This window comes from Hemiscyllium ocellatum, chromosome 2 (genome assembly GCF_020745735.1).
Source record: "Hemiscyllium ocellatum isolate sHemOce1 chromosome 2, sHemOce1.pat.X.cur, whole genome shotgun sequence".
In the NCBI taxonomy this organism is placed as follows: domain Eukaryota; kingdom Metazoa; phylum Chordata; class Chondrichthyes; order Orectolobiformes; family Hemiscylliidae; genus Hemiscyllium; species Hemiscyllium ocellatum.
The window spans coordinates 134,110,681-134,136,753 of NC_083402.1; the positions used below are offsets into that span (position 1 = coordinate 134,110,681).

A 26,073-nucleotide genomic window follows, 5' to 3' on the forward strand; every position below is an offset into this window, starting at 1 on the left:
TCTCTGCCTCTCCTTATATTGTAATTCAAGGTGTCCCTCATAATCTATCTCGATAATAAAGCTTTTGTCAGCTGTCCTTGGCTCTGTTCCAATTTGAATGCATGATTGCCTTAGGATGTTTTACTATTATAATAATGCTACATAAGTATAAGTTTGGAGTTTTTGGATAGTAAGAATGGACAAACCTGGATGGTTCTCCTTTTTTTTGGGTCATCCAATTTGTCAGCTGCAATGCCAAGGGAGATCTTCAATTGGGAGTAACGTAGCTGGTTTGGGAGGTGGAATTTGTGAAGCTGTCTTCGTGAATCTTTCCTGCATCTCTCTTGGAGTGAGTGTCACTTCAATCATATCCTTCCCTGCCATTTGACTGACACCATCAGTCGAAGTGTCACAGATAAACCTAGTTAAAAATCACATAACACCAGGTTATAGTCCAACAGGTTTAATTGGAAGCACACTAGCTTTCGGAGCGACGCTCCTTCGTCAGGTGATAGTGAAGGAGCGTTGTTCTGAAAGCTAGTGTGCTTCCAATTAAACCTTTTGGACTATAACCTGATGTTGTGTGATTTTTAACTTTGTACACCCCAGTCCAACACCGGCATCTCCAAATCATGACAGATAAACCTATACATCGTGAAGAGTGTAGTGAAGAGAATTTGGTTATGACTTAATGATTGTACCGTATCAATGTTGTTAAATGATGATACTGACTTCTGGCATCTTTATAATGTACTGGGAGGTTCTTCAGGATGGTGTTTGATTCAAAATGCACAATATTTGAATCTTTCAGATTGGTACAGTGCCTTTGCAATGTGGCTTTCTGGACTCCTTGCTTGACAGTGGGCTGAAAGGCCTCACCTTGTAATTGTTTAAATTTCAAATCTGAGATTAAATATGGGGCGGCACAGTGGCTCAGTGGTTAGCACTACTGCCTCTCAGCACCAGAGACCTGGGTTTGATTCCCGCTTGTCTGTGTGAAGTTTGCACATTCTCCCACATCTGCGTGGGTTTCCTCCCAGTGCTCCGGTTTCCTCCCACAATCCAAAGCTCTGCAGGTCGGGTGAATTGGCAATACTAAATTGCCCACAGTGTTAGTCAGTGTTACGCATTAGTCAGGCGTAAATGTAGGGTAGGAGAAAGGGTTTGGGTGGATTTCTCTTCAGAGGGGCAGTGTGGACTTGTTGGGCCGTAGGGCCTGTTTCCATACTGCAGAGAATCCAATCTAATCTAATCTAATATACAGTATAAGTGTCTAAATTGAACTCAGGATGGTACAAGGAAGTTATTAATTACCTGGATTAAATATTATCCTGTTTTGTTTCAGGCATCAGTACGCACTACTGTTCCCATTGATGCTCCACTCTCGTCTTATTGTTCATCTTACCATTACCCAACCATGCAAATGGTCCATCCCTCTTTTGGTGAGACTGTGGACCCTCCACCTCCTTCTGCTGATATGATGGTACTTCAGTGTTCTCCCTCAGCCAGAACTCAATAACCATGATTCAAACTCACCAGCCCCAAGACAAAGCAAAATTCAAAATGCAAAACAGTATTCCACTGTTGAATGATATTAAACAGCAAAAATTGTGAAAACTGAACAGAACTTCCACTGGTGATGCTAGTAAGAAGTTCTGGGGCAATGCTCATGACTAGTCAGAGATTTTGTAGAAGTGTGATGTCAAAACTTTGATAAGAAATGGAATGTTTGCAAGAAATGTGCTACACACAGGGCTTTTAAAGTAATTAATGTGCATGTGTTCAATATAACATCTTATAGACCAATTAGAGTTGGATCTTCTGTCCCCACCAATGCAGTTCTGTAATTAAGCCAAAATACTCATATTAAAAGAAAATAAGTGAAGCAATGTAGATAATCTTGCAACAGGGTCTCACCCAATGTGACCAATTCATTGAAACTGCAGATATGTGGATTCTGCATGATAAAACCTGCCTCATTAACTGCAATCTGAACAGCTGACTAGGGCACAAAACTGGTAACCCATGGTAACCCTAACTGCTGTGTGTTGAATGGTCATTTGCAACAGATATCACAGAGGTGACCCCATTGAAAAGAAAATTGTCACATTCTGTAGGAGAGTCATGGAGTCATACAGCACAGAAACCATCTTTCAGTCCAACTCCTCTGCGCCAACCAGACCTAACCCATTTGCCAGCACTTGGCCCATATCACTATAAACACTTCTCATTCATATATCAGATGCCTTTTAAATGTTGTAATTGTACCAGTCACCACCACCAACTCTGGCAGCTTGTTCCATACATGCACTACTTTCTGGGTGAAAAGGTTACCCCTCAGTTACTTTTTACATTCTTCCCCTCTCACCTTAAACCAATGCCCTCAAGTTTTGATGTATGTTAAAAACATCTTTAACAAAGTAAAATGACAAACAATATTGCATTTTGTTTCATTCCAATCAAAATCAGGACATATGAATTATTATAACCCTATTAATAAGAGAAAATGAACTGCAACAGGGGACAATAGATGAAAATTGGATTAAAGCAATACGTAGAGTCATAGAGATGAATAGCACGGGAACAGATCCTTTGGTCCAACTCATCCATGTCGACCAGATATCCTAAATTAATCTAATCCCATTTATCAGCACTTGGCCCATATCCCTCTAAATGCTTCCTATTTATGTACACATCCAGATGCCTTTTAAATGTTGTAATTGTACCAGCCTCCACTACTTCCTATGGCGGCTCATTCCATACATGCACCACGCTCTGTGTGAAAACGTGCACCTTTGGTTCCTTTTAAATCTTTCCCCTCTCACCTTAAACCTATGCTGTCTAGTTCTGGAATCTTCACCCCAGGGAAAAGACCATATCTATTTACCCTATCTATGCTCCTTATGATCTTATAGACCACTACAAGTTTACCCAATAGCCTGCAATGCTCTAGGGAAAACAGCCCCAGCCTGTTCAGCGCTCTGTGTAGCTGAAACCCTCCAACTCTGGCAAAATTGGTGCAAATTTTTTCTGAACATCTTAAAAGATTTCCAAGATTTACTTAAATAGTTACTCTACTCGATACCCACACAGAGAGGTGGTGATGGTCGTCGATGGAAGTACATAGCTGCAGTAATTTTTACAGTGGATTCCTCTTAGGTTTGTGGTATATCTTGTTAGAATGTTAAAATGTCAGAAATGCTGGACAGTGGGACAGTGGATAGGAATAAGACATAATGAATGGTTTTGTTAATTTATGTAACAACATTCATAATCCTAGAAAATCCCAAAGCAATACTTTTGAAGAGTAGTCACTCGGCAGTAGCTCAGTAAGATCTCTCAAAATATCATAAAAGGCATATCATCTTTTGGTACTGGTTAAAGATAAAATGTTGATGAAAACACTTGGCACAGTGCATTTCCGCATCTTTGAATATTGCGACAGGATCCTTTGTATTCAGCCAAAAAGGCCTTCATTTGATATCTCAGGTAAAGGACAAGAAGCTGGATTTTCTGTTTCTGACATTGATCAGACCCATGTCAGAAGCCCCAAACTGACAGTGTCTGGGTCTGCAAATTCCAACTTGACCTGGCCATTCCCAACAGATACCACCTTTTCTGGGGCACGAAATGTGACCGGTCACCTGAGGCCAAATCAAAACTGGCGCTGCCATTTAAATGGTGTAAATGCAATTTTCCATGACTTGGTATTTTCATTGAAATGAATGGGTTTCTGAAGGCTGTGGAAACGTGCTCAGTCAATTAATTCATGAGTCTTGGGGGAACCTGCAGTGGAATCAGAGTTGATACAAAAGTTGTAAAGTTGAGAGCATGGTGCAGGAAAAGCACAGCAGGTCAGGCAGCATTCGAAGAGCAGGAGAGTCGACATTTTGGGCATAAGCCCTTATCAGCCCTGATGAAGGGTTTATGTCGGAAAGGTCAATTCTCCTACTCCTCAGATGCTGCCTGACCTGCTGTGCTTTTCCAGCACCATGCTGTTGACTCTGATCTCCAGCATCTGCAGTCCACACTTTCTCCTAAATAAGTCTTAAAGTCTTGCCAGCTTTAAATATTGTAATGAACTGTTGTATGATCATATAAGAATGTTCTGAATGCATTGATTATGTATGCAGTTCTGTCTTTAATGGTAGGTGGCCATTAAGTTGATCAACAATGTTTCCTGTAAATGTACATATACTTATAGACTACTTATATATTCAACTGTTATGGGATTCTGATATAAATGGGTATGTGGACATAGTAATTTGGGCTTTACAGATCTCTGGACTTTAACGTAGAGACATTAAACAAAACTATAGATGCCAGACTTTGATAATCATTTGAGTTTTTGAAAAAATGGGAGTAAGTGGTTGGGCATCTGGTCAGACTTGTATGGAGGTCTGTAGAGTTTATTTATTCCACTGAACAATGTCATTCTATTCTCTACATGATTGAATTCCCAAGCTTACTAATGGATTTAATTCAACAGGCATTGTTGAGTGAGCCAAAGAACGGATTGTGTGTTTTGAATGTTTTATGAGGATATAGTCAGATTAAATATATTCCAGGGAGGAAGAAAAATTGAAAAGGGCGCATAAACACCAATGGCTAAGCAAGGAAGATAAAGATAAAATAAAGACAAAAGACTAAGGCATAGTTCAAAGGCCAGTGACAGGCTGGAAAAAGTTTAAAGATCAACAAAGGATTATTTAAAAAGTAATACAAAGAGCAAAAGTAAATTACAAAAGAAAACTAGCCCAAAATATAAAAACATATAGCAAAAGCAGCTATAAACATATAAAAGGGAAAAGAGTATCTAAAGTAAATGTTGGTCTCTTGGAAGGTGAGCTGGGGAGGTAATAGTGGGGTACACAGAAATGTCAGAAACATTAAATCAATATTTTGCCTCAGTTTTGATAGTGGAGGACATTAGTACCATCCCAATATTAATTGGTATTGCAGAGGCTTTAGAAAAGGTGGAGGTTTGAACAATCATCATCACTCGGGAAAAAGTACTGAGCAAACTATTTGAATTGAAGGCTGACGCGTCCCCAAGGCCTGATGACATAGATCCTAGTCTGTTAAAGGAAATGGTAGCAAAGATGGTGGAACCACTGGTTACAATATTCCAAAATTCCCTGGATGCGGGGAAGGATTTAGTGGATTGGAAAAATGCGAAGTTACATCCTTATTCAAAAAGAACAGGGACGAAAAGTAGGAAACTATTGACTGATTAGTTTAACGTTTGTTATTGGAAAAATGTCAGAATTCATTATTAGGGCAATAATAACAGGACATTTGGAAAGTCAAAATGCTATCTATCAGAGTCGGTATTGTTCTATGAAGGATAAATTGTGTTTGACTACTTTGCTGGAGTTCTTCGAAGATGTAACAAGCTATGTGGATAATTAGAATCTCATAGATGTAGTATATCTGGACTTCCAGAAGGCATTTGATAGGGTGCTGCAAAAAAAAGGTTAATACACAAGGTAAGGTCACACGTGATTTGGGGGCATTTATGGATAGAGGAATGGCTAACCAACAAAAAGCAGAGATAAATTAGTTGTGTTTCTGTTTAGTGGGATGTGCCACAGGGTTTGGTCTTCGTCTCCTAACTGTTTATAATTTGTATTAATGAATTTGATACAGAGCTGGAAGGTACTATAGTCAAATTTGCAGACGATACAAAAATAATTGGGAGAATTTATATCATGACATTTCCATAGTTGATGATGTATCCCAGATCCTCCATTGACCACCAGTAGATATGAAAAGTTCACCCTCATGGGATAACTAGTGTTGAAGAGAGCTGTAGAATGGAGGCAGGTAGCCACAACAAATGATCCCCTTGATCATCCATCACCTGTACCTGAAAATGTCTGCCTCGGCCAAACTAGGCAACACTCCTATAGATAGACCTTCCAATCTGCCTGCTCCCCTCTGTGATGGTCAGCTAAAAGTACAGAGTGAGTGACTAGTGCAGCCAGAATGTGAAGTGTGACCAGGATGGAAGAGGTACTGCAAACCTGTCATGTGAATATGAAACAAAACCCCTGTAGGCCGCAAAAATTACAGGTTGCCTAAACAGTCTGGGAACAGTCTGAACAATTGGTCATATTGACTGACTGCCCCATGCAATACTCTCCTTGTCAAATCTAAGATGTAAGGGAAGGTTCCTATTTGGAGAGCTCTGTTTGGACAGTATGTCCAAATGGCAGGTAAGGCTGAGGAAGTGGCAGATGTGTAAGAGCAGCATGCACAAGAAACCCCTCCATGTAAAATGGAATGACTGTGTTCAGGGGGAAAGGTAGTCTTTGCAATTGGTGAGTCACCGGCTCCCTTGAGAGCTTTCAAGAGCTGGCAGCAATGAGAAGTTTGTCTCAAAATGGGAATTACCCAGTTAGGAGCACTCCACTGAATCATGCCATCGTGCTACAACAGGTACACTTGGATCCATTTGGAGTATTTCTATTGTATTGACCAAGAGCCAATTGATGGGTCATACCAGATCATGTGGAGACATCCAGTCTGCCCACCCATCAGTTCGAACATTCCTAACTGAGCTGCCTGTGTCCCCTGCTCCGCCAGCCACATGAATCTGGTCTGATTGAGATGTGAATACTTGATCAACAACCGCTGAATGTTAGCTATTGTTCTTGGAAGAGGTCTTGTGGAGTTAATCCAGATCCTGATCAGTTGTTGGCAGATGTTGCTTCAGGATTATTGTCGTATACACAGCTTTTCAGAGCAAAATGATCAGTTGTTGGGTTACGTTGTTGGTATAAATGTTTAGCTGAATACTGGGATTACTGTTATTCCTCAAACTAATACCATCTCATCCAGATTCCTGGAAATGTACCAGCTTTTTGCACATACCAGTTTTATATCGAATGTCTCATCCTCCAAAATTCAGAGATGAGAAATAATTATATGTACCTTATAAAATATTATACTCTCTAGATAATAAATTCTGATTTTTCAAATGCTGTTCATGTAACTGGAGTCTTTTTGATTGTTTTGTACACATCATTTATTGTGTCAAAGAGTGAATTCCAACTTTGATTTTATGGCATTCAGCAAACATATAGTCAACTTAACAATTGGTTTGATTGTCGGACAATCAGATTCTCCGTCTACACTCTCAAATTTATTGACATTCTAATTAACATCAATACAGCCCTGAATCCAGCTTTCTAGAAGGCTTTTCCCAAATCAAGTGGGACACGGTGGCTGTGATTTCTCCTCACCTATGCCCCGCGCGTTAAAAGTACTGTGTCCCCAGTTCTTTCCAATCTTAAACTGCTGACCTGTAAGGTAATAAAGATAATATGTTGGTTTGTAAATCATAACAACTAGAATTAACTGATAACAAATGAATCCATAAGAGAAATTAGGGATATGTAGGCTATTCCACGATTCATTTTGATCTTAGCCTGATCTGTACCTCAGTTCATTTTTGCACTTTAACTCTAACAATCCTCAATATTATTAATGAACAAAATGCTATTCTAATCTTGAAATTGTCAAGATTTTAGCATCTTTTGGGAGAGAGACAACATTCCCAAATTTTACTCCATGGGAATTCCATACTAAAACAATTTGGACTATTGATAGCTTCAAGTAGGAAACCTTGTAAAATGTAGGGCCTCATGTTTCCAGACTGTACAGCTGTGACACGAAACCCTTCAGTCCAACTCTGCTGACCAGATATCCTCAATTAATCTAATTGCAATTGCCAGCATTTGACCCATATCCCTCTAAACCCTTCCTATTCATATACCCATCCAGATGCCTGTTAAATGTTGTAATTGGATTAGTGGTGCTGGAAGAGCACAGCTGTTCAGGCAGCATCCGAGGAGCAGTAAAATCAACGTTTCGGGCAAAAGCCCTTCATCAGGAATAAAGGCAGAGAGCCTGAAGCATGGAGAGATGAGCGAGAGGAGGGTGGGGGTGGGGAGAAAGTAGCATAGAGTACAATAGGTGAGTGGGGGAAGGGGATGAAGGTGATAGGTCAGGGGGCGGGGAGGGTGGAGTGGATAGGTGGAAAAGAAGATAGGCAGGTAGGACAGGTCACGGGGACAGTGCTGAGCTGGAAGTTTGAACTAGGGTGAGGTGGGGGAAGGGGAAATGAGGAAACTGTTGAAGTCCACATTGATGCCCTGGGGTTGAAGTGTTCCGAGGTGGAAGATGAGGCGTTCTTCCTCCAGGCGTCTGGTGGTGAGGGAGCAGCGGTGAAGGAGGCCCAGGACCTCCATGTCCTTGGCAGAGTGGGAGGGGGAGTTGAAATGTTGGGCTACAGGGCGGTGTGGTTGATTGGTGCGGGTGTCCCAGAGATGTTCCCTAAAGCACTCTGCTAGGAGGCGCCCAGTCTCCCCAATGTAGAGGAGACCGCATCAGGAGCAATGGATACAATAAATGATATTAGTGGATGTGCAGGTAAAACTTTGATGGATGTGGAAGGCTCCTTTAGGGCCTTGGATGGAGGTGAGGGAAGAGGTGTGGGCGCAGGTTTTGCAGTTCCTGCAGTGGCAGGGGAAGGTGCCAGGATGAGAGGGTGGGTTGTAGGAGGGCGTGGACCTGACCAGGTAGTCACGGAGGGAACGGTCTTTGCAGAAGGCGGAAAGGGGTGGGGAGGGAAATATATCCCTGGTGGTGGCGTCTTTTTGGAGGTGACGGAAATGTCGATGAATGATTTGGTTTATGCGAAAGTTGGTAGGTTGGAAGGTGAGCACCAGAGGCATTCTGTCCTTGTTACGGTTGGAGGGGTGGAGTCTGAGGGCGGAGGTTCGGGATGTGGACGAGATGCGTTGGAGGGCATCTTTAACCACGTGGGAAGGGAAATTGCGATCTTGAAAGAAGGAGGCAATCTGGTGTATTCTGTGGTGGAACTGGTCCTCCTGGGAGCAGATATGGCGGAGGCAGAGGAATTGGGAATACGGGATAACATTTTTGCCAGAGGTAGGGTGGGAAGAGGTGTAAACTAGGTAGCTGTGGGAATCGGTGGGTTTGTAAAAAAAAATGTCAGTGTCAAGTCAGTCGTCATTAAAGGAAATGGAGAGGTCTAGGAAGGGGATGGAGGTGTCAGAGATGGTCCAGGTAAATTTAAGGTCGGTTGATTTTTACCTAAATGTTGTAATTGTACCAGCCTCCACCACTTTCTCTGGCAATTCATTCCTTACTCACCCGACCCTCTGTGTGAAAAGGTTGCCCCTTAGGTCCCTTCTAATTTTTTTCTCCTCTCATCTTATACCTCATAATTAAGATTTCATAACTATTAATGGATGTTAATAGTATCAGTCGTTGAATAGTGGGGAGAGAATAAGAACCTTAGTACACATCACACTATCAGATAATGCAAGCCAACACCTCATAAGAAACGGAACCTCTTCCATCAAAATGGTATATGTGCACTCCTAAAAGCTAAGGGAATAAAGACTGAAATGTACAATTTTAAACACATAGAGCTTAACTGAGGAATGTTTCCCGGATAAGGAATGCTATGAGATTTACTTTGAAAAATAAATATATTTTTCTGGAAATGTTACCAACAAACATTTTTTTTAGATTAGACTTACAGTGTGGAAACAGGCCCTTCAGCCCAACAAGTCCACACCGACTCGCCGAAGCGCAACCCACCCATACCCCTACATTTACCTCTTACCTAACACTACAGGCAATTTAGCTTGGCCAATTCACCTGACCCGCACATCTTTGTGACTGTGGGAGGAAACCGGAGCACCCGGAGGAAACCCACGCAGACACTGGGAGAACGTGCAAACTCCACACAGTCAGTTGCCTGAGTCGGGAATTGAACCCAGGTCTACAGGCGCTGTGAGGCAGCAGTGCTAACCACTGTGCCACCGTGTCGCCCAAACATGTACTGTACTTACTAATTTTAATTACAATGTATAAAATACAGGTTGGTCAAGGATTACAAGAAGCAAATCAATATGAGAGGGAGAAAAAGAGCCACAAGGAGAATAGTCATACCTGGAACAAAACCATTATAGGTGGGATGAAGTGAAGAATCATGTCTATAAATTATCCTGCTATGCTGCTCCACTGGCTTTTGATCTGGGGTTGGGGGTATATCCATTTTCCTTGGGCGACAAGGGTCAATAAATGGCTCATAAACCATGGGGCTGAAAGCACAACTGTCTGGTGGTTTAATTTCATCTGGTGCCTGAGGAAATAAAACATGAAATTGACTTGTGTACCAGTCCAAATATCAGGTCTAAGTATCACAAAAAAATTCTCAGAATCTTACAAATGCAGATTTAGGCCTTGATGACATATTTGGTGCAATGAGGTCACTCCTGTTACACTTCATCATTTCGCGTTGTTTCAATTCTTCTATAGTCTGAATGGCAGATGTTGCTTCAGGATTGTTATCGTATACACAACTCTTCAGAGCAAAATGATATTTGCCATCTCTCGGATAGAAGTAACCTGCAATTTAAAAGTGACACAGTTAATATCATTTATACTGTATGGAGAAAATATGTAAGCTTTCTTCACTCAACTTACAATGGGAAGAGAAGATGGAAATAATTGCTTACTACACAGTAAGAATGTACCATCAACTGTGAGGCCACTGCAATCTGTTGAACAATAATTATGTTGCCATGTAGTTAATTGTACCCTGGTAGCCAAATTTCATCTTGCATATATTGTTAGATAATCATTAATATAAAAGCAGAGTTTCAGTAAAACCATTAGCTTGATAGGGGCTCAATGGTAACATACCCAACATCATGGTTGATGTTTCACTCCATGGACTGGAGTCCTGAGCCTGGGCTGATACTTCAGTGAAGGGGTGTTACAGGCTGTGTTGACTTTCACCTATGTTAAATCATCTCACAAGACTCAGTTTGCCCCCTTTTAGATGGACGTTAAATAGCCCATGCCATTATTCAGAGAATGGAGTTCTCCCTTTGGCCTGGCCAACATTTGTCCTCATCCACAATTACAGAAACAGATGATATTACAATCTCATTGCAGTTTATGGCACCTTGCTGCACTCAAATTTGCTGATGCTGCTTACTTTCGAATGATGATTTCACTCAGAATTACTTCATTGGTTATAAAGGAATTCAGGACATCCTGAGGTTAAAAAAGAAGGCTATATAACATAAGTGGAGAAAATGAGGACTGCAGATGCTAGAGACCAGAATGAAAGAATGTGGCACTAGAAAAGCACAGCCAGTCAGGCTGCATCAGAAGATCAAGACAGTTGACATTTTGAGTATAAGATCTTAATTGGGAATGTTGGATGGGGCCTGAATATCACAATCAGCCCCCCACCTTCATCCAACTATCACATTCCCAGCAACCTTCCCCTCACCCACAGCCCCCTCACATTTATTTCACAGTCCCATCCACCCTGCAACACACACACACACACCTATATATTCCTGATGAATAGCTAATGTTCAAAACGTCAACTCTCTGGCTCCTCAAATGCTGCCTGACCAGCTGTGCTTTTCCAGTACCACACTTGTTCCTTCCACCTTTTTCCCCTCTTGCCTCACCTAGCAATGTCCTCAGATGTTGTCGTAAATCCATCACCTTGACAGGGAGTACAACCTGAAACCTTCCCTGATTTTTATGCCACACAACACAGTGCATTTGTCCAGTGAGCCACTCATGGAATCGTGTCAGCCTTTATACAAAACTCAGTAGTTTACAGATTGATCAAAGGTATAACTTGGAATTACAAAGCATAATTTAGATTACTTACAGTGTGGAAACAGGCCCTTCGGCCCAACAAGTCCACACCGACCCATACTCCTACATTTATCCCTTATCTAACAGGCAATTTAGCATGGCCAATTCACCTGTCCCGCACATCTTTGGACTGTGGGAGGAAATCGGAGCACCCAGAGGAAACCCACGCAGAAACAGGGAGAACTTGCAAACTCCACACAGTCAGTGGCCTGAGGCAGGAATTGAACTCAGGTCTCTGCCGCTGTGAGGCAGCAGTGATAACCACTGTGCCACTGAATCAATGTAGAAACTTCTGCTAAGGTGATTGACTACAACATAGTGAGCAAACATGGACATGATATGAAAGGAGATAACTGCAGGGTTGGGAAAAAATGTGACTGAAGAAGTAGGTTTACTGAAGAGCCATAAAAATGGATAATGGTGGAGTAATGGAAGTGTAAGGAGACATAGCGACAGGAATTCCAAGTCAGATTAAAAGAAAGTTCAGGGCAGGAGACTGGATGATTGGAGAAGTTTACCATTAAGAAGGCACATGAGAATTTGAACATGGAATGAGAATTTTAAATAAATCCCCCAAAAAACCCAGAAATGAAGCAGATAGTCATCCCTGCAGCGTGTAATGTCCTTTGAAAACTAATATCAAATATGATATTTTGTGTAGTTGATAGATTTTAGTACTCAGATTTATAAAATTATGAACTCAAGGAATATTTTACAACATCTTCATTAGTATTTTAGAACAATCTTTATAATGGATTAGGCAGCTATAAGCTACAGCAGCAGTAAATGCTGACCTTGTCAGCAATGTCTCTATCTCAAGTATTATTTCTAAAAACATTCAACTCCTCTCCTGATTATGTGCAAGTCTATGCAAACAAAAAGAATTTGTTTTCATAATAAGAGATCAGTTTCGGAGTTATTTTCTTCCTAGAATTGGTAAAACAACATAATTTTATGATCTCTTTGTAACATTATTTCTTTTATACCACAAAATGGCTAAACATAGAACAAAACATTATACATCTTATTCATCCCGTGGGTTCAATGAGTTATCACAAAACAAGCTCCTAGTTTCTTGAAGGTGGGAATCGCATGTAGGCAGGGTAGTGAAGAAGGCATTTGGTACTCTTGCCTTTATTGATCAGTGCATTGAGTATACCGGTTGGGATGTCATGTTGTGGCTGTACAGGACATTGATTAGGCCACTTTTGGAATACTGTGTTCAATTCTGGTCTCTCTATTATAGGAAAGATATTATTAAACCTGAAAGGGTGCAGAAAAGACTTATAAGAATATTGCTAGGTTTGGAAGGTTTCAGCTATAGGGAGAGGCCAAATAGGCTGGGGCTGTTTTCCCTGGAGCATCGGAGGTTGAAGGATGACCTTCTAGAGGTTTATAAAATCATGAGGGACATGGATAGGATAAATCAACAAGGTCTTTCCCCGGGGTGGGAGAGTCCAGAATTAGAGGGCATAGGTTTAGGGTGAGTGGAGAAAGATTTAAGAGGGACATATGGGGTAACTTTTTCATGCAAAGGGTGGTGCATTTATGGAATGAGCTGCCAGAAGAAGTGGTGGAGATTGGTACAACTATAACATTGAAAAGGCAACTGGATGAATATATGAATAGAAAGGGTTTAGAGGGATATGGGCGAAGTGCTGGCAAAAGAGTCTAGATTAATTTAGGATATCTAGTCAGCATGGGTAAATTAGAATGAAGGGCCTGTTTCTATGCTGTACAACTCTATGACTCTAAGCCTTAACAAATCACAAAAACTTAATCAACATCACCGTTTTTAATGTTTGTATTCTGCACCTGCCCCGCATATGTGGTAATTTCTGGATGACCATAGGTCCTATTCAACAGATGCCTTGGCACCTGGGGATTGTACAATGCTTTTGTTTGAGTCAGAGTTAGACGTGGTGACTTGGGCTGTCCAGGTTCATATGACAGGAGTCCAAGAGTAGCATTGCCGTAGGTCTCTCCTAACCGGCTTTTTAACTTTGGAATGTACCCTCCGTACCTACAAAATGAACAAAAAGAGTTTTTGTACTTCTTTTAATGTAGGTATTTTAATGTAGGCTGAAATACAAGGCATAGGAATTACTGTAGGAAATGACCATGATTACTTAATTAATCTTCTGTTATTCTGGTACAGGAATATAATCTTCTAACATTCAATTTGATCATGGCTGATCTGTATCTTAACACCATACACTCAATTTGTTTCTATAACCCTTGATGCTCTCTATCAATAAAAATTGATCAATCATAGGTATATGCCACAACATTGATAATAGCAATCAGTTTCTGTCAATCACAATGGATCCAGAGACAACAAATCCCTAAAAGTAGAAAGCTTTTGGAAAAATAGATCCAAAGGCACCCATTCCTTCCATATTTTCTACATTTACCACATGTCCTGTCCTAAATTACCCATATACTCTATCCCATTTTCTGAAAGAAACATATCTAATGTTCCACTTAGATCTTCTCACGTTCATATATATACATTTCATAGTAAAAGAAATTACTGTTTATACATAAGTATAGATTTCTCTCATGTAAAAGTCTACCCCTGACCTTCAGCAAAATATATCATTCTGTGTATAAATTACCCTGACCCTAATTCAGAAAATCCAAATGCTTTGTACTTACCATCTGCTCACAACTTAGCTCAAACTCATTCTGATACAAATTCACTTATCGATAGAATCATAGAATAGCATACTACTGAAGGCACCTGTTCAATTCAATAATAAAAATACTTTCTGACTCCTTTTGCACTAGCTTTGTGGGTGGAGGTGGCAGGAACAGTTTCTGACTTGAGAACTCTGCAAGATTGAGAGGACAGGAGAGAGACAGAGTGGACTTCTCACCCCCACCCCACCTCCCACTCCATCCTCCACCATCAGCATAAATACCACGGTTTCCCAGCTGCTTTCAGTCCTGATGAAGGATGGAGTTGAAACATTAATCCTGTTTTCCTCTCCACAGATGCTGCCAGACCAACTGAGTTTCTCCAGCAATTTGTTTGCTATTTGTTTAAAGTGGGTATGTGCCAGGCAGCTTTGTGCAGTTTTGTGTACAATTCACACTTTCCTTTATTTAACTATATAGTGAAAAAAAGGGGGAGGGGGTTAGGGTACAGAGAACAGGGAGGCTGAGGACTGGTACAGATAAGTCATTGATGTAGTGTGGAGTCAGGTGCAAGGAGGAGTGAAAGAGGGATACAAGGGAGAACAGAGGGTGGGGTCAGGTGCATGGAGGAGTAAAGTGAGAAGGACCTGACATTCTGGATTTAAGCCCCCAGCATTTGAGCAATATTTACATATACTATTGTGATATCAAGACGACAAGGCTATGGGTCAAGTGCTGAAACTGGGAGTAGAATAGTTAGGTGGTTGTGTTTGGACTCAGTGGGTATTTTTTCTGTGCCGTACGTCTGATTACATTAGATTCCCTACAGTGTGGAAACAGGCCCTTCAGCCCAACAACTCCACACCGACTCTCTGTATGCCTTATGCCCCTAAGTTCTGCTGTAACTCTTGGAGATGGCTCCGTGGGAAGCAGCAAGGGAATGGGAGAGGGGTAGATATCCTGGGTCTGTGGGAAGCAGCAGGGGAATGGGAGAGGGGTAGATATCCTGGGTCTGTGGGAAGCAGCAAGGAAATGGGAGTGGGGTAGACATCCTGGGTCTGTGGGAAGCAGCAAGGGAATGGGAGAGGGGTAGACATCCTGGGTCTGTGGGAAGCAGCAAGGAAATGGGAGTGGGGTAGACATCCTGGGTCCGTGGGAAGCAACATGGAATGGGATAGACATCCTGGGCCATCATGATGACGGCTTGGCCCGGTTAGAACTCCCCTCGGGGACAGTTCAATCAACACTGCAGCAAGGTGCAGAATAGCAGAAGATTAATTCAGTCACCATGGTCATTTCCTCCGGTAATTCCCGGAGCTGACCACTGTCACTGAATCACCCACGGGAAATGAACATGCATTCGATAGCTCATTTTCCCATTTTAGAGGAGGTTTTGGTTTTGCCTTCTGTTCCGTTTGCCTCGCATAACCCCCAGCCAGTCAATAGGATGAGCTGGGATTCAGTATTCCCAAATCCCTCCGTGCTCATCACTGCTGCTGGTTTGGACACCTCTGGGGAGATACACATCGTCAGCTGGACCTATGCTTATATCACAACAAAAACACAGAATTCCCACATTTAACTTTCCCTGGATCTTACCCGGGCATGAAGTTCGGATCAAACGTACTAAATACATCCTCTGTTTTGAGGGGTAATGTAAACGGCATTTCAAGTCAACCTAAATTGTATCGAATCTGAAAGCAATGTTCTTGAAGAACTATCCTGGGCGATAATGGTGTAGCCACCGGCCGCTCCTAGATCTGCACCTTGGGTTGAACTGTAGCAGTAACCAGGGAAGAGGATTAATGTTACTTTAACATCAGCGTCATGTGACTGGTCACAAACCTACCGGGAGCCTGCGACAGAGGCGCTGTCGCTCAAAGGACATTAAAATGACCAGATGCTGGGAAAGTTCAGCGGGTTTGACAGCATCCCTGGGGAGAACTCACAGTCACCCTTCCTCAGAGCTGATGGTGACTGGGAAAACGTTTTTTTTTGTTGCAGAAGATAGGGTAGGGAAAGGGACGAAGGAGGAGGAAGTGAGGGCTGCAGGTGCTGGAGCTCAAGAGTCGGGAGTGTGGTGCTGGGTCAGCACAGTGGGTCACAGAAGCAAGTGAATCAACATTTTGGGTATAAGCCATGAAGGAGGGTTTATGCCTGATATGTCGGGCTCTCTTGCTCCTGAGATGCTGCCTGGTCTGTTGTACTTTTCCAGCACCACACTCTAGACAAAGGAATTAACAAAGGACAGGTAAGAGATAGGGCCCAAATAGAAAGAACTGTGTGACAAAGGAGTGGATAACTAGGTCAGCTTAGGAGAATGAATAACTACAAATGGGGAGAGTTAGTGGTTAACACTAGGTAATAACAGACTATTTAATGGTCTGGTGTGTGGGCATTAGGGTAAGGACATGGGAGAAGGTGTATCAAGCCCTAAAATGGTTGGTCGATATTGAGTCCTCAAGTGAAAAATGAGGTACTGTTCTTCCAGCTTGTGCTGGGATTTCCTGTAGTACAGCTTTGAGGAGAACGTGAGGACTGCAGATGCTGGAGATCAGAGCTGAAAATGTGTTGCTGGAAAAGCGCAGCAGGTCAGGCAGCATCCAAAGAGCAGGAGAATCGACATTTCGATTCTCCTGCTCTTTAGATGCTGCCTGACCTGCTGCACTTTTCCAGCAACACATTTTCAGCTGTAGTACAGCTTTGCCTGTCTCTTTGCTTGTTCTAGTTCTCTTTCACCTCCTGCTATATCAACGGTATCATTGCTGCTACTTCCTCGTCGCACCCGGAATTGGAAACGTTGATCGATTTTTCTTCCAGTTTCCACTCTGTTCTCACCTTCACCTGATCCTGCTCACCGTGGACATGCAATCCCTTTACATGTCCATCCTCGTTCAAGATGGACTCAGGGCTCTCTGTTTCATCCCGGAATAAAGGTCTTAATCATCGTCTTTCACCATTGCCTTCAGCTGCCTGGCTGCCCTGAACACCTTCTCTTTTAACTCCTCTCATCTTCTTCAGGTCAGAAGAGTGGCCATGGGTACCAGTATGGGCCCCAGTTGTGCCTGTCTCTTTGTGGGGTATATGGAACATTCCTTGTTCCATTCCTATTCTGTCTCCACCACCCCCACCCACAACTCTTTCTCCGGTCTATCGATGTTATCATTGGCATTGGTTCCCTGTCTCACCTAGAATTGGAAAAGTCAATCAATTTCACTTCCAATCTTCACCTCATTCTCACCTTCAGCTGGTCCAACTCTGACCCTCCTTTCACTTCTTTGACATCTCTGTTTCCATTTCTGGGCACAGACAGGCCAGAGATATCCATTATAAACCAAACAATTCCCACAGTTACCTTGTCTTTACATCCTCACATCTGCATCCTGTAAAAATTCTGTTCCATTCTCCCAGTTCCTCCATCTCTGTCACATATGTTCTGATGATGCCAACTTCAACAAGGGGTCACCAAAATGTTCGCCTTTTTCCTCAACCGAAGTTACCCCAGCACCTCAGCCAAGTCTCACCCATTTCCCACATTTCAGCCCTCATCCCCGCTCTTCCTTCCCAACGTTTTGGGTCCCCCCTTTCTCCCCTACCATCCCACCAGTATCCACATCCAGAGGAACATTCGATGCCATTTCTGTCAACTTCAGTTGGCTATCACTATCAGTACATTTTCTCCTCCCCTTCCTTATCTGCCTTCTGCAAACACCATTCCCTCCAGGACATCCTGGTCCACTCCCCCGTCATTCCCAAAACCCTTCTGCGATATCATGGCACCTACCCATGCTGTTGAAGAAGGGGTAACATGCCCATTTATCTCATCCCTCCTCAGTATCCAAGGGCCTGAACACACTTCCAGGTGAAGCAGCACTTTACCTGAACTTCACTCTATCTAGTTTACTGCATTCACTGCTCTCAATGTGGCCTTCTCTACATTGAGGAACTACAAAGTGTAGCCTGAGTGACTGCTTTGCAAAACACTTACATTCCTGTGCTTCCTGTTGCCTGCCATTTCAACACCCCACCCTGTTTGCTGGCCAACGTCTCTGACTGAGGTTTGTTGTGGTGCTCCAGCAAAGCTCAGTGCAAGCTGAAACAACAGCAGTTGAAGAGTGTGGTACTGGAAAAGCAAAGCCAGTCAGGCAGTATCTGAGGAGCAGGTGAATCGATGTCTCGAGTATAAGCTGTCAATCAGGAAAGAACAGCACCTCATTTTCAACTTGCGGACCTTGCAGCCTTCTGAACTCAATACCAAGTTCAACAGTTTTAGGGCTTCAGTCACCTCCTCCCATGCCCTTAGTCCAACCCCCACACATCAGGCCGTACTGTTATCATATATCTGCTATTGCGCACAACTCGTTGTTAGCCACTAATAGTCTCCTTAGCAATTATTCATTCTCCTAAACCAATCACTATTCACTCCTTTGACTGTCCAACTGTTCTTACCATAGAATGCCTACAGTGTGGAAACAAGCCATTTGGCCCAACAAGTCCACACTGACCCTCCAAACAGTATCCTACCCTACTCTATTACTCTACATTTACCCCTAACCTACACATCTCTAAACACTATGGGCAATTTAGTTTAGATTAGAGTAGATTCCCTACAATGTGGAAACAGGCCATTTGGCCCAACATGTCAATAGACAATAGACAATAAGTGCAGGAGTAGGCCATTCAGCCCTTCGAGCCTGCACCGCCATTCAATATGATCATGGCTGATCATTCCTAATCAGTATCCTCTTCCTGCCTTATCTCCATAACCCTTGATTCCACTATCTTTGAGAGCTCTATCCAACTCTTTCTTAAATGAATCCAGAGACTGGACCTCCACTGCCCTCTGGGGCAGAGCATTCCACACAGCCACCACTCTCTGGGTGAAGAAGTTTCTCCTCATCTCTGTCCTAAATGGTCTACCCCTTATTTTTAAGCTGTGTCCTCTGGGTCGGCACGCACCCATCAGCGGAAACATGTTTCCTGCTGCCAGAGTGTCCAGTCCTTTCATAATCTTATATGTCTCAATCAGATCCCCTCTCAGTCTTCTAAACTCAAGGGTATACAAGCCCAGTCGCTTCAGTCTTTCAGTGTAAGGTAATCCCTCCATTCCAGGAATTGACCTCGTGAACCTATGCTGCACTCCCTCAATAGCCAGAATGTCTTTCCTCAAATTTGGAGACCAGAACTGCACACAGTACTCCAGGTGTGGTCTCACCAGGGCCCTGTACAGCTGCAGAAGCACCTCTTTGCTTCTATATTCAATTCCTCTTGTTATGAAAGCCAGCATGCTATTTGCCTTCTTCACTACCTGCTGTACCTGCATGCTTGCCTTCATTGACTGGTGTACAAGAACACCCAGATCTCTCTGTACTGCCCCTTTAGCTAAATTAATTCCATTGAGGTAGTAATCTGCCTTCCTGTTCTTGCCACCAAAGTGCACATTAAACTGCATCTGCCCACTCACCTAACTTGTCCAGGTCACCCTGTAATCTCCTAACATCCTCATCACATTTCACCCTGCCACCCAGCTTTGTATCATCAGCAAATTTGCTAATGTTATTGCTGATACCATCTTCTATATCATTAACATATATTGTAAAAAGCTGCGGTCCCAGCACGGATCCCTGCAGTACCGTACTGGTCACTGCCTGCCATTCCGAAATGGAGCCGTTTATCACTACCCTTTGTTTTCTATCAACCAACCAATTTTCAATCCAATCTAATACTTTGCCCCCAATCCCATGCACCCTAATTTTACTCACTAACCTCCTGTGTGGGATTTTATCAAAAGCTTTCTGAAAGTCCAGGTACACTCCATCTACTGGATTTCCCTTGTCCATTTTCAGAGTTACATCCTCAAAAAATTCAAGAAGATTAATCAAGCATGATTTCCCCTTCATAAATCCATGCTGACTCTGTCCTATCCTGTTACTACTATCCAGATGTGCCGTAATTTCATCCTTTATAATAGACTCTTTATATAATGCCCACATCGACCCTCTGAAGAGTAACCCACTCAGACCCATTCACCTACCCTGTATCTACCCCTGACTAATGCGCTAACACTGGGCAATTTAGCATGGCCAATTCACCTGACCTGCACATTTTGATTTGGATTGTAAGAGGAAACGGGAGCACCCAGAGGAAACCCATGCAGACATGGGGAGATAGTGCAAACTCCACGCAGACAGTTGCCCAAGGCTGGAATTAGTGCTGTGAGGTAATAGTGATAACCACTGAGCCACCATTCTTCTCTTCTTTGGGCTCTATCTTCACCTATCATTTTCTTCTTACCCCTCTGCCCACCCTATCGTCTGCCTAAAAAACTACTTTTTCGTAGTTGTCATCAGTTCTGAGGAAGGGTCACTGGACCTGAAACATTAACTCTTGATTTCTCTCCACAGATGATGCCAGACCTGCTGAGCTTTTCCAGCAATTTTTATTTTTGTTTCTGATTTCCAGTATCTGCAGTTCTTTCAGTCTTTATTTATTATTTAATTCACAGCCACATCTCTTCTAGCCATGTTCACCTTGAAGAAGTTCTGCTCCTCTGTCTGATAGATGTTCAATTCAAATATGTCTTCTTGTCCACCATTATTAATTTTGCTGTTGCTCCTGATGTTTGACATGGTATTTGCTAAAACCTGTTTCCACAGCCATACCACATTCCTCAGTAATTGCCTTTGGCTCAGACTCACGCCCATGGTGGATTCCAATTCAAGGTTTGCCCTGTGTATTTTGACTCCATCCAGGATTATAGGTACCTCCATAATGTTCAATGTTCCTTAGACATCTGCTCTCACCACACTCTGAGATCTACTCAGTGCTTGTGTCAACATGTTTGAGTTATAAAGAAATGCTGGATGGGCTGGGGCTTCTTTAAGAAGTCGAGAGGCGATCTGATAGAAGTTTATAAAATAATGAGAGGTATAGATAGAGTTAATGGTGGTTGTCTTTTCTCTAGGATAGGGATTTCAAGACTAGGGGCACATTTTTTATGGTGAGAGGAGAGAGAGTTAAAGAAAACATAAGAGGCAGATCTTTTACACAGAGGGTGGTTTGCATGTGGAATGAACTGCCTGAATAAGTGGTGGTTGCGGGTACAATTACAGCATTTAAAGGACATTTGGATAGGTACACGCATAGGAATGATTTGGAGAGATATAGGCCAACACCAGGCAGGTGGGACTAGTTTGGGATTATGTTTGGCATGGATTGGCTGCACCGAAGGGTCTGTTTCCATGCTGTATGACTGTACGATATTATGTGCACACTCCTGACCTCCCTCTCCAACAGCACAACTTCACACTGGCTCAGAACTGCGCTGCTCTCCAGATCCACTTCATCTTCCTTTTGGTTTGACTTGTGAACATAAAAGTGTTTCTTTTTCCTTTCAGGCTCAAGGAATACAAAATGCAATGACTCAGAGATATCTATGGCCCTCCCCTTCTCTCTGACTTCATCCCCTCTCCCAATTCCACCTCCTGTCGTGTATTCGCTATCCCACCTGACCTTTCACTCTCTAACACTGAATGTTCTGTATTCAGCAAAGGTCTCCATTTTATTCCTCCGCATCCCACCTTAATGAATTTCAGTTGGGATGTGACATTGGCCTCTTCTTCCATCACTTTTGTGTCCATGCCCATTTATTTGGACATGAATCTCACAGACCCCTTCGCTCACCTCCAACACTGTCCCTCCATCTGGACTCCTGGCCTTTTACATACACTTGACCTGTTCATTGAGAACTGTCACCCTGTCATTGGTCACCTCAATTTCTTTGTCCCCTCTCATCCATTCCAACAAATCTCCCTGTGAACTGACTGCAGTCCGTGCTGTCAGATTCAACCCTGACTTGATTATTGAGTTGGCAAACAAGAGTGGTGCTGTTGTTGTTTGGCAGACTGACCTGTACATTGCAGAGGCTAAGTGCTAGCTCTCAGCTATATCTTCCTATCTACCCCCTTCCAATCCCTACCTCACCCCCCCAATCCTGGACCATGACTCTACCATGAAACATCAGGACATCGTGTACACCACGGTTGCTAATCTCATTTCATCTGGTGATCTCTCCCCCAACTGTCTAGAAGCTGTCTCCCAACCCCTGCCCAGCTCACTTCTACCTCCTTCCCAAAATCCACGAACAGGACAGCCTGGACAGACCCATTGCTTCTGCCTGCTCCTACCCCACAGAACCCGTCTCTTTTTACCTTGACTCGGTCTTTTCTCCCCTGTGGTTCCTCTGATGCTTTAAGTCAGTTTCAGAATTTCCAGTTCGTGGGCTTCAGTCACCTCCTCTTTACCATGGGTGTGCAATCCCTTTATACATCCATCCCCAATTAGGACGGTCTCAGGGCACTCTGCTTCTTCCTAGAAAAAAGGCCTGAACTGTTCCCATTCATTACCACCCTCCTCTGGCTGGTCAAACCCATCCTCACCTTGAACAACCTCTGTTTTAACTGTTCCCACTTTCTTCAGGCCAGAGGACTGGCCATGGGTACACAGTCATGCCTATTTCTTCATGGGGTACATGAAACATTGCATGTTCTGATCCCCACCTACAACTCTTTCTCCGGTATATTGATGATGTCCTCACTGCTGCCTCCCTCTCTCGATCGCAAGTGGAAAAGTTGATTAATTTTGCTTCTAAGTTCCACTCCTTTCTCACCTTCACCTGGTCCATTTCTGACTCCTCCCTCCACTCTCTCGACATCTCTGTTTCCATTTCTGGGGATTGGTTGGCCACCAATCTCCACTGCAAACTCACTATCTCCCACAGTAATGTTGACTATACATCCTCGCTTCCTGCCTTCTGTATAGACTCTATTCCATTCTCCCAGTTTCTCTGTCTCTGTCGCATATGTTCTGAAATGTCCACCTTCTTTCTCAGGATTTCCTACCACTGTAATTGACAGGGCCCTCAAACAGGTCTGACCTATTTCCTGCACTTCCATCCTCAACCCTTCACTTTGCTTTCACAACAATGATGGGTTGTCCTCACCTACCATCCCACCAGCACCCACGTCCAGCGGATCATTAGCCGCCAGGTCTACCGCCTCCAACGGAATGCCACCACCAGACACATATTCCCCTCCCCTCCCTTGTCAGTCTTCTGTAAGACTGTTCCCTCTGGGGCATGCTGGTCCAACAGTTCTTCACTCCTAACACCCACCCATTCCCCGAGTGCCCCATGGCACCTTCCCCTGCAACCACAGAAGGTGTTACACCTGCCCATTTACTTCCTCCCTCCTCAGTATCTAGGGGCCAGAGAAAAAACCTTCCAGGTGAAGCAGCATTTTACCTGTACGTCATTCAATCTAGTCTTCTGCATTCGCTGCTCACAATGTGGCCTCCTCTACATGAGGGAAACAAAGTGTAGACTGGGTGACTGCTTCACAGAACATCTACATCTGTCTGTGAAAAAGGCGCTGAACTTCCAGTTGCCTGCCACTTCAACACACCACCGTGGTCCCTGAACAATACCTGTCTTGGCCCTGCTGCAGTGCTCCAGCGAAGCTTGGTGCAATCTGGAAGAACAGCACCTCATTTTCTGCTTAGTGTCCATCCTTCTGGACTCAATGAAGGGCAATCTTGGTTATCCAAACATCAATTATCCGAATTTTGGATTACCGGAACAAAATCTCAAGGTCCCGTTCAGGCACACTGTTTGATCAACGACTGGACTGAATCCAGTGTCGCCAGCCGGCTTGGAGGTCACCCATGTGCTGTGAAGTCCCGGATTCGAGCCTTTGGGAAATCGCTCAAACCGAGTCACAACTCAGCCTGCATCTGTTTTCCGCCACTTGAGACCCCCGACACTGACCCATCACAGATATGTGGCGGAAAGATCGCGAGAAGATGTCTGCAAGGAGTCAGGGTGACAGGCACCACACTGGCCTAAGCGATGGTCAGCCGGCCTACCCATGGCTCTGGTGGGTTGGGGACCTCAGAAACAGTTCGCCCCTCCTGCCTTCCTAACAAAGCAGCCTGCCCACAAGCCACTGACCCACCGATCAATGCCAGGCATCCCGACCGAGAGCCTGATCTTTAAACCGCCACTGGCAGCCTGCAATTGCACAGAGGCCCTGGTGAGAATGTGTGAGTGACATCCTGAAGGGAGTAAGGCACCTTGTAGCAGAAGGGGGGGGGGGGGGGCTTGCCTTCTCTACCTCCTGATGCTGCCTGGCTTGTTGTGTTCTTCCAGTCTCCTGCCTGGTTACTTTGTTATCACATAGTCTACTATTCCACAAAACCCATCGTTACTCACTAATTGTACCCATTAGTAGCTATGCATTCTCCTAAAGTGATCATTATCCACTCATTTGTCTGTCCAACTCTTCTTCAATTTCTTTGAGCTCCATCTCCATCTACCTTTTGCTCCCCACCCCCTCCCCCGATAAAAACCAACTTTTTTCTAACTACCATCAGTTCTGATGAAGGGTCACTGGACCTGAAACATTAACTCTGATTGTCCTCCATAGATGCTGCCAGACCTGCTGAGCTTTTCCAGCAATTTCTGTTTTTGGTTCTGATTTCCAGCGTCTGCAGTGCTTTCAGCTTTTATTAGAATGACCAACTTGGCTGTCAGTAGAAGAAGAATCGTAGCTACTTACTGCAGTCTTTCTCACAAGCCAAGCGCAGTACTATTGACATTTATCAAGCCATTCACTAGCTGGAAGCAACAGTGAATATGCTTGATATAAATCAGAAAACACCAGGAACTAGAGGAAGAGAACTAGTGCTTCGAGTTGAATAGAATTCTTTGGAACGGATTTAGTTTTTGTCTCCAATTATGTTGCCAGACCTGCTGAGCTTTACTAGCATTTTCTGCAGCTCTATCAAATTTACAACTTCAACGTTTCAACTTTCACAGTAGAACTCATATAAACACTCCCTTATCTCAGTTGTTAGATTCACCCTTGCTGTTTTTTCCTGTTGCTAGGACAACACACTTTGGTTTCGGTGCTGTACACAATCCAACCTTGTGACTTAAGAGTGAAGGCAAATCTGTTCTTTTATAAATTTCTACACTTTTGCACAAAAAGTGTTTGTTGTGCGGCAGTGTTCGTAAAGTTGGGTTTTTGTTTGTTAAAGCGAAGAAAAAGCAATCAGGTTCTCTCTGTCAATCCCCTGCAGGTGCAGACAAGCTTAACATGGATTGAGACAATCCATTGCCTAAGTAGAAAATTAAACAACTCACCGGAGGAGGAAGCTCAGTGGATAGCACTGCTGCCTCACAGCGTCAGAGATCCGGGTTCAATTCCCGACTCAGGCGACTGACTGTTTGGAGTTTGCACATTCTCCCCATGTCTGTGTGGGTTTCCTCCGGGTGCTCCGGTTTCCTCCCACAGTCCAAAGATGTGCGGGTCAGGTGAATTGGCCATGCTAAATTGCCTGTAGTGCTGGGTAAAGGGGTAAATGTAGGGGAATGGGTGGGTTGCGCTTCGGCGGGTCGGTGTGGACTTGTTGGGCCGAAGGGCCTGTTTCCACACTGTAAGTAATCAAATCTAATATAAACTGTCTGAATGGAGTTTGCACCTTCTCCCCAGGTGCTCTGGTTTCCTCCCACAATCCAAAAGATGCTCAGGTTAGGTGAATTGGCCATGCTAAATTACCCATAGTGTTCAGGGATGTGTAGGTTAGGTGCATTAGTCAGGGTAAATGTAGAGGATTGGGGAATAGGTTTGGGTGGGGTACTCTTCGGAGGGTCAGTGTAGACTTGTTGTG

General features: G+C 43.5%; 2 protein-coding genes across 3 annotated transcripts in view; one reads left to right on the forward strand and one right to left on the reverse strand.

The window, feature by feature from the left end:
* Positions 1-3,815, forward strand: part of LOC132829025 (coiled-coil domain-containing protein 17-like) — a 57,797-nt gene extending 53,982 nt beyond the window's left edge. The window contains exon 13 of the mRNA XM_060846297.1: positions 1,325-3,815. Within this exon, the coding sequence (XP_060702280.1) occupies positions 1,325-1,498 (174 nt within the window). The 3' untranslated portion in view covers positions 1,499-3,815. The remainder of the gene's footprint in view (positions 1-1,324) is intronic.
* A 3,238-nt stretch (positions 3,816-7,053) lies between these two features.
* Positions 7,054-26,073, reverse strand: part of LOC132829033 (ciliary microtubule inner protein 2B-like) — a 37,495-nt gene continuing 18,475 nt past the window's right edge. Inside the window, exons 1-5 of one of the 2 annotated variants that reach the window (XM_060846309.1) lie at positions 15,946-16,101; positions 13,497-13,729; positions 10,247-10,428; positions 9,970-10,162; positions 7,054-7,286 (exon numbers count right to left, since the gene is read on the reverse strand). In XM_060846309.1, the coding sequence (XP_060702292.1) occupies positions 7,192-7,286; positions 9,970-10,162; positions 10,247-10,428; positions 13,497-13,729; positions 15,946-16,013 (771 nt within the window). In that variant the 5' untranslated portion in view covers positions 16,014-16,101 and the 3' untranslated portion in view covers positions 7,054-7,191. Of the gene's footprint in view, positions 7,287-9,969; positions 10,163-10,246; positions 10,429-13,496; positions 13,730-15,945; positions 16,102-26,073 lie in introns of those variants that run through there. The other variant, XR_009646193.1, reaches the window with a different exon arrangement.